Raw genomic sequence first — 8,081 nt, 5'->3', positions numbered from 1 at the left:
AATGAATGGATGAACCCCTGAGAAGGGCTCGCCCCACGCTGTCTGTTCTCTGAGGCAGCTGCAGTTAGCGAAAACAGAGGGCACAGTCTGCGGGGCGGGGCAGGGGGAGCTCCAAAGCAGGCCCTGAACGCCTCCCCCGCTCCCATCCTGGGAGGGAGCCGGCCCGCCCAGTGCCCTTCCTGCCCCCAACGCCGCAGGCTCTCTTGGCGCCCTCTTGGCAGCAGAACAGAGGGCACCCGGAGCGGGTGGCAACTCGCCCCGTCACGGGCTCGGAGCGGCAGGCGCTGGGCGCTGGGGGGACGCGGAGATAGACAGACAGATAGCGCTCCCCTCGCCCGCCCCCGCCCCCGCCCCCACCTTTCCCACGCGGCGGCCTCCGGGAGTGGCCCAGACCAAGCGGGCACTCACCCCTGCCCCTCGGTCCGCGGACCGTGCCCTCTGTTTCTGCCAACTGCAGCTCTCAAAGCCCTTTGGACTGCCGGAAGCCTGCTCCGCGAGTCTGACTTTGGAAAGGGGCATACAGCCCCCTGTACACTGCTCTGCCAGGCAGGGTCTTCGGAGGAAACCCCTTCCCGGGGCTTAGCCGGGCGCCGGGCTCGGGGAGCTGCAGAGCTCGAAGGAACCACGAGGTGGCGCGCTAGCACTGCGTTCGCCCGGCGAGGCAGGGCGAGTGGACGTGGGGTCGACGGAGCGAGCCGGGCAGGCTGGGAACTGAGATTTGGATTCTCTACCCCAGAGAAAGGCGAAGGGCAAAATGGGGTGTGGGAGGCAGGGATGAGCTAGACGTTGGGAACAGCTAGCATGACCTAGGGGGCCCAGCTTGGTGGGCTAGACAGGACTAAAAGCTGGGGGTCCCCACAGAGGGGAGCCATTCTTCAGGGCTTTTCTGGTGCAGGAGGAATTCAGTGGAGCAGTACAGCTCCCAGCTACTGGAGATGAGGAAGGTACTAAGAGGTCTAGACACATCTGCCTACAACCACATATTCACACGCGGATGGCCCTCCACTCACGCTGCCTGCACCCCGCCCCCGACACACTCCTGCATGCATGTACCTCTGTGGATACTGTGGAACACATGAAATCCTCACATCACACACCCCAAATACACTCGTCCCATGCACCCAATCCCCAAAAGTGTCCCAATTCCCCAGTGCTGTCCCATGATACACAAAATCTGCCCTCAGACTTACTGAAGCACACAGTCACAGAGCCAGCCTGTGTCCACCCAACCTCGTGGGGACCCCAGGTCCCTTGCTACCTTCAGCAAGACTGGACCATCTGTGAAACTGCACACACATAGCTTTGGAGATAGTTCTGGTATCACCGGACAGGCTGTACATCCCCAACAACCTCTAAATCCACACAGGCCTGCTTCCCCTTCTCCAATGGGATCCTCCTAGTGCTAAATTATGTCTTTCATAGGCTCAAGACATTCTTGCCCGGTGGGCACCTTCCTAAATAAAAAGAAAATTTTTTAAATTACGTTTTTGTAATTATGTAATACAAGGATATAATAGCAATGACTGCATTGCTATTAAGATAATATATTAATATCATATATTCAAACATTCTCTTTCACCTAAAAGGTGTTTTCCTTTTCTTCTGATTTTAAGAGAAACCATTTTCAGGGGCTGTGAGTCCTCACCACTTTGGGTACATTTGTGTGCCTGTCATTTGCACAGTGCGTGCACACGTGTGCACACACACACAACCATACCCCACCTTAGACCATCTCTTTCCACAAACACACAATGGGCAAACTCCCCTCCTTGCCCACCTCACCTAAGCCCATCTCTCATCCCCCAGCCAGAGAAACAGACTGACAGATCCTGGGGGCTCCACAGAGCAACCCTTCCCCTCCACCTCCACGCCCCTCCTTCAGAGAACTTATCTGGGCTGGAGCTACAAGAGTAGCGAGGGTGTGTGTGTGTGTGTGTGTGTGTGTGTGTGTGTGTGTGTTTTGAGTAACAACAAAGACTGGGGGAAAAAGAATTGAGAGGAGGGAGGAGAGAAGGAAAAGGGAGAGAGAGAGAGAGAGGAGAGCATAGGAGCGAGAGAGCAAAAGCGTGTTTTGCCTGGAAGGCAAGACTTGCAGCCAATCAGCGCGTAGGAGCCTCCCTCGGCGACTCCACTATTGAGTCTATAACCGGCTGGCCGGGCGGAGCTGGCAGCATTTGATTGTGGCTTGGGACGCGAGGAGAGGCGCGCAGCGACCGCCTGACGGCAGGCAATGGTGTAAGCGCCTCTCGGCCTCCCCCTCCCCCCAGACGCGGCCGGGTCCTCCCCTCGCCTTCTGGACACACACCCCTGCCTCGTCTCTTCCGCCTCTCTTGCACTCCGGTCCGTTCCTGTCCTCTGCGGAGGCCAGCCCTGGGGAGGTGCAGCGCCCGCCAGGATGAGTGGCTCCTTCGATCGCAAGCTCAGCAGCATCCTCACCGACATCTCCAGCTCCCTTAGCTGCCATGCGGGCTCCAAGGACTCGCCTACCCTGCCCGAGTCTTCTGTCACTGACCTGGGCTACTACAGCGCTCCCCAGCACGATTACTACTCGGGCCAGCCCTATGGCCAGACGGTGAACCCCTACACCTACCACCACCAATTCAATCTCAATGGGCTTGCAGGCACGGGCGCTTACTCGCCCAAGTCGGAATATACCTACGGAGCCTCCTACCGGCAATACGGGGCGTATCGGGAGCAGCCGCTGCCAGCCCAGGACCCAGGTGAGGGCCACGGGGTCGCGAGGACAGTGGGAAACACTGGAAGGTTCCCGAGGGAGGAAAAGGCATGGACTGGAAGCCAAAATCTAGGAAAACTTCTAAGAAAAGTACTGTCTGGAGTTAGAGAAGTTGGCCTAGATGACCCTCAGAGGGACCAGGCGACCTTCCAGCCCCGGGTGTGCAAGCATTTGGGGCGCGATGTGCGCAGTGCGCCGCGGTCCCGGATGAGGATCGGGGTGAGCTGAGAGAGGAAGGGGAAGGCTGTGGGTTGTCAGGAAACCTCCGAATCGAGGTGATTTCGTGGGCATTTCAGCAGGCGATCCTCGATCAAGTCGCAGAGGGCTTGGGGGTAGGCGGCAGGGGCTGGAAACTCTAGGGGCCCTCCTTTGCATAAGGGATGGGGAGACTAGGAGTCGTGAGGGGGCAATGAGAAGGACCCACGGAAGTTGCGGGAAAGCTGAGGGAAGCAGCCACCGAGAGGCAGAGAAGCTGAAAAAGGGAAAAGTGAAGGCAGCAAGAGGGAAGTATGGAAAGACAGTGAGAGAAAGGGCAGAAGAAACAAGAAAGGAAGGAGAGAAGGAAGGGGGGAAGAAGGGGGACAGGGAAAGAAAGAAAGTCTGCACTATCCTTGCAACTTTTCTGAAAATCTAAAGAGATTCTAAAATGAAACTTTTTTAAAGGGCGGGGGGCGGACGGGAAGGAGCGAGAGAAACAACCGACGGCGAGATGGGACTGGGAAGGGGGCGGCTAGCAGCCGGGCGGCGAGGAGCCCCGAGGCTGGGAGGCGAGCCGGGAAGGCGTCGTGAGCGAAGCCGAGGCGGTCCTGGCGCAGGCGGCGGCTGGCGCCGGGGACAGTGCTGCGGCGGCCGGGCGCGGAGCTGGGAGCGCCGCGTTGTGGGCCGCGGCCAGTTCTGGCTCTGGGGCCGCGGCTCCCCCCTGGGCCGCGGGCAGCGGAGCGCGCGGCCGGGAATCCCGCGGCGAGTCGGTGGGCGGAAGCGAGGGGCGTCCGGCGGGGCCCTGGAGGGTCGCAGGAGTCGCAGGCCGAGGCTGAACCGCCCCCTCTTCCGCCCGGTGCGTTACCCGCAGTGTCGGTGAAGGAGGAGCCGGAAGCAGAGGTGCGCATGGTGAATGGGAAGCCCAAGAAGGTCCGAAAGCCGCGTACGATCTACTCCAGCTACCAGCTGGCCGCCCTGCAGCGCCGCTTCCAGAAGGCCCAGTACCTGGCGCTGCCCGAGCGCGCCGAGCTGGCCGCGCAGCTGGGCCTTACGCAGACACAGGTTGGTGTTTGGCTGTCCAGGGCCGCGGGGGCGCGCGGGACCCCGTAGTTCCCCGGGCGCTGCCGAGCCTGGCTGGCCACTGAAGGGCCCTGCGGGCTCCTGGAACTCTTGCCTTTGGGATGGGGGCCTGCGAGGTTCAACTTCGGTGGGAAGGTTCTGCGTTAGCACGTGTACAAGTGAGCATAGTTGTGAACCCGTGCAACTGTGTATGTCTGTCCCAGGGAGAGGTGCCCTCCTTCCCCTACTCCAGAATTCCCAGCTCCCAAGTCCCCCAGCAGTGCTAGTCACTTAGTAGGAGTCCACATCGTGTTTTCCCTCCAGGCTAGGCATGTGTGCAGACTGTCTGTGTGCATGTATAGGCGAGTGTGTTTGCACACATGCTGTGTGGGTCTGCATGCACCGGAGGATGCTCATGTAAGGAGTGTGATCCTGCCGGGGTCATTGTGCATAACGATGGGGGCATGTGTGTGTGACTGTGCGCCCTGAATGCATATGCGTTCTGAATGCATGTTCAGAAATGTGTGCTTGCATCAAAATACCACATTCCTGCTCAGCACTTGAACACTCAAGAGAGGCCAAATTCCCTACCTGAAGGAGATGGGGACTCAAAAGTGAGTGCCGCACCCCCACCCTCATCCAGTCCCTAAAGCCCCCAGCAGCCTGTCACTGCTCAGGGGAGGAGCAGTGGATGCCTGGCTCCCTCCAGGTGTTGACAGGCGGGCCTAGGTTGTGGCTGTGGCTGCGTGGGGCCCCATCCGCCGGGAATCTGGGTCACCTGGTGAGGAGCTGATTCATTGTTTGTACCAGTCATGGGGTGGGGAGTGGCAGGGGGAGGGGGAGATACCCCAGGGGAAATTTGGGGAATCATGGCTCACCTGCTCCTGAGTCCCCAGGTCACCCCCATTATCCAGCCCGAGCCCAGGAGAACTTCTCCACACCTGAGTGTGTGAATGTGGGTGCTCATGTTGTGGGGTGCTTATCTGGGTGTATCTGTGTCTGCGTGTATTTTTATTGTCTGGTGTCTGTGTGTGAGGCTGTGAGTGGGAACGTGGTTGGGTATGGAGATGTGTATGTGGGTGTGTTTATCTCTGTGTATCTGTGCACCTCTGCTTATGGGTGTCTAATGTGAATGAAATGCTACAAACCGTCCATCTCCCACCTCAACGGCCTTTTATTGAGTGCTTACTACATACCAGGCTGCTTTAAGTTTTTTATATGTCGTACCTTATTTGAGCCTCAGAATGACCCTATGAGGCAGGTAATAGTGCTGTTCTCATCCCCATTTTGCAGACAAGAGGAGTCAAGAACAAGAGAGGTTAAACAACTTGCCCAAGGTCACGCTTAGTAAGTGACAGAGCAGAATTTGGACCCAGGCAGCTGAATGTTCCTAGCCACAATTCTATCCCAGATCCAAGAAACTGGTGTCCCGGGAGTCAGGAGGCCTGTTTTTTGCCTGATTCTTATGTGAAATTGGGTTCTGGCCTTTCTTTTTCTTGGCTAGGTTCTTCCCAGGGTTGTTTTAGCATTCTGAGAGGCTAACTAGCTACCCCTTTCTTCTCTGGCCCAGGTGAAAATCTGGTTCCAGAACCGCCGTTCCAAGTTCAAGAAACTCTACAAGAACGGGGAGGTGCCGCTGGAGCACAGTCCCAATAACAGTGATTCCATGGCCTGCAACTCACCACCATCACCCGCCCTCTGGGACACCTCTTCCCACTCCACTCCGGCCCCTGCCCGCAGTCAGCTGCCCCCGCCGCTCCCATACAGTGCCTCCCCCAGCTACCTGGACGACCCCACCAACTCCTGGTATCACGCACAGAACCTGAGTGGACCCCACTTACAGCAGCAGCCGCCTCAGCCAGCCACCCTGCACCATGCCTCTCCCGGGCCCCCGCCCAACCCTGGGGCTGTGTACTGAGCACCCACCTGGCCTGCACCCTTGACAAAGGACCCCAGGACCAGGCAGAAGGCGCCTCCGTCCTAGCCACTCAGGAATCATCGAGGACCACAGGGAAAAGGAACTCCCTTTCCCCCTCCCTTGCCCCTTCCTCCAGGGACCCAAGCACTTCCAGATGACATTTGCATGGACCAAGGATGCCCCCTGAACCTCCCTCCCTCTGCCTAGACACTGGGGTACCCCTCCAGATGTGGGGACATTCCACCCCAGTGGGGACAGCCATTCCCCTACCTGCTCCAGGAGCCTGGATTGGCTTTAAATGGCTCATCATCTTCCAGCTTCTTAAACTTAGTGCCTGTTCCCAGACTGGAGACCTTGGGATGGGGGAGAGTGTGGAGGGTTTGCGGGTCCTGCCTGTGCTGGGGCACCTGGCACCGTGGATCTTAAAACTTGCCAGGCCTAGTTCCTCCTGAGCCTCTGGTGGTCTCCCCCTGCTCGAGCGGCCCCTCGGCCAATAAGACAGTGGACATCATGACGAGGACTCCGGGTGGGGACCTGAACTGGTCACCGCCCTGCACTTCTAGCCCTCATTTAAGATTTGAGGGTGAAACCAAAGAAAACCCCCTAAGTGAGGGAATCTTTTAATATTTGTGGCTTTAGAGGAAAGAACTAAAGGAGCCATCTCTCTCCCCTCTCCTCCATTCCGAGAGGAGGGGTGGGTCTCAGACGTTTTTCCTATGGACTTATTTCTTCCACGTCCAGGACTTTGCACAACTTTGGTTTTAAAAGCTGTTGAAAAATAGGAAAACAAAGGGCATTGTTCACAGATAGGGCCAAGTCTCCCCTTGCAAGGGTGCCTCTGTTCTGTCCCTGCCCCCACCTCACCTTCTCTACTCCTCCAGTAAGTTGGCAGTTTTGGTGCCAAACCCCAAATCTCCAAAGAGACATACCAGGCAAGACAAACCCCCAAACACCTCCTTTCCGGTGCCCTTGGAAACAGATTGCTCCGAGCTGGAGAATGTCGGGTGAGGTGTATGGGAGAGGAGGGGAGAGTTAGAACTTGTGCCTTTGGGAGTAAGGGGTAACTGCCTGGAGGGCTGGTGGCACTGCCCCTCCCTGACCCAGACATCCCGCCAAAGCTAACTTTCCCCCACCCCTGATGCAGTAAAACATTGAAAAAAAAAAAAAGGAGAGGTAGAAGACTGTAGCTATATATATAAATATATAGTAAGTTTTTTTTTTTTTTTTAAGAGCAACAGAGAGAAGCAGCCTCCTCCCTGCTGCGGTTTCCTATTTATGTGGCCATGTTCCTCCTGGACGGATCTCCCTGTGTGTTTCAAGCTGAGAGATGTGGGCTCCGGCTGGATTTGGGTTTTGTGGGAGGTGCAGGGGCCAAGAGAGACGTGGTAGGTCTCCAAGAGTCCCACCCGGGGGGGAAGAAGCAAAGCCATCTCCCACCCCCTCCCAGCCTTCTCATTTCTGCTTTCTTACTGGACTCATCTTTATATATAATGTTAATAAAAAAGATGAAAATAACCACTGAGCTCTTTGAACTGGAGGCTGGTGGCAGCTCTTGTGGGGAGGGTCTGAGAGTTGGGGAAGGTGTCCAGTGAGGAGGCACTTCTGCGCTCTGAGGGAGACGGGGCCCCTAGGAAACCACTGCTAAGGTGCTGGGCTGGGCCTGGCCCCTGGTGGCAGGTGCTCCTGAAACCATGGCTGTCCCCAATCTGGGCAGGTCTTTGGGGGAGGCTCCCAGCAGCAGCTTCCCTGACTCCACTGCCTGGCGGCTTGGTGCTCAGAATCAGACAGCTCCCTCTGCACCGCCACCGGGTCACCTCAGGGCTGGTCTTTGATCTGGAGCTCACATGCAGACATGCTTGCACATGTGTGTAACCCCCTGCCTCCACGCCCAGGCACTCCTGGCCCCTCACCCTCCTGTCTGTCCCTTTCAGCTTGGGGTGAGGGTGGGGCCTCAGTCAGGGGGACACGACTGCTCCCTCAGTGGGGAGGGACCTAGCACTGTGATCCAGGCCTGGTGATGGGGGAGGGGTCTGTGTTTAATTCTCAAGGAGGGCTCAGGCCCTGACTCAGAGCCTTTTCCCTGCCGCCACCCTCCTCTTCTAGGTGCCCAACTCCAAGGCTTTGGAGACGGAGAGCTGGAGGTGGCAGAATGAACGGAGGTGTGTGAGAGTG

The 8,081-nt window shown here is 57.6% G+C and overlaps 1 protein-coding gene across 1 annotated transcript; it reads left to right on the top strand.

Moving 5' to 3' along the window:
- The first annotated feature begins 2,169 nt into the window (after nt 1-2,169).
- Nucleotides 2,170-7,424, top strand: DLX3 (distal-less homeobox 3). The gene is made up of 3 exons (XM_003817470.5): nt 2,170-2,720; nt 3,804-3,994; nt 5,562-7,424. Exons 1-3 carry the CDS (start codon nt 2,396-2,398, stop codon nt 5,907-5,909), a joined length of 864 nt encoding a protein of 287 aa, XP_003817518.1. The 5' UTR covers nt 2,170-2,395; the 3' UTR covers nt 5,910-7,424.
- The last annotated feature ends 657 nt before the right edge of the window (nt 7,425-8,081 follow it).

This window comes from Pan paniscus, chromosome 19 (genome assembly GCF_029289425.2).
Source record: "Pan paniscus chromosome 19, NHGRI_mPanPan1-v2.0_pri, whole genome shotgun sequence".
NCBI lineage: Eukaryota > Metazoa > Chordata > Mammalia > Primates > Hominidae > Pan > Pan paniscus.
Note: the sequence above shows the minus strand (reverse complement) of the source record. Positions and strands in the feature narration are given on the sequence as shown.

Coding starts and splice junctions, on each gene's coding strand:
- DLX3 (XM_003817470.5), top strand. CDS start 2,396: ATGAGTGGCTCCTTCGATCGCAAGCTCAGCAGCATCCTCACCGACATC. Junction 2,721..3,803: donor GCTGCCAGCCCAGGACCCAG/GTGAGGGCCACG, acceptor CGTTACCCGCAG/TGTCGGTGAAGGAGGAGCCG. Junction 3,995..5,561: donor TGGGCCTTACGCAGACACAG/GTTGGTGTTTGG, acceptor TCTCTGGCCCAG/GTGAAAATCTGGTTCCAGAA.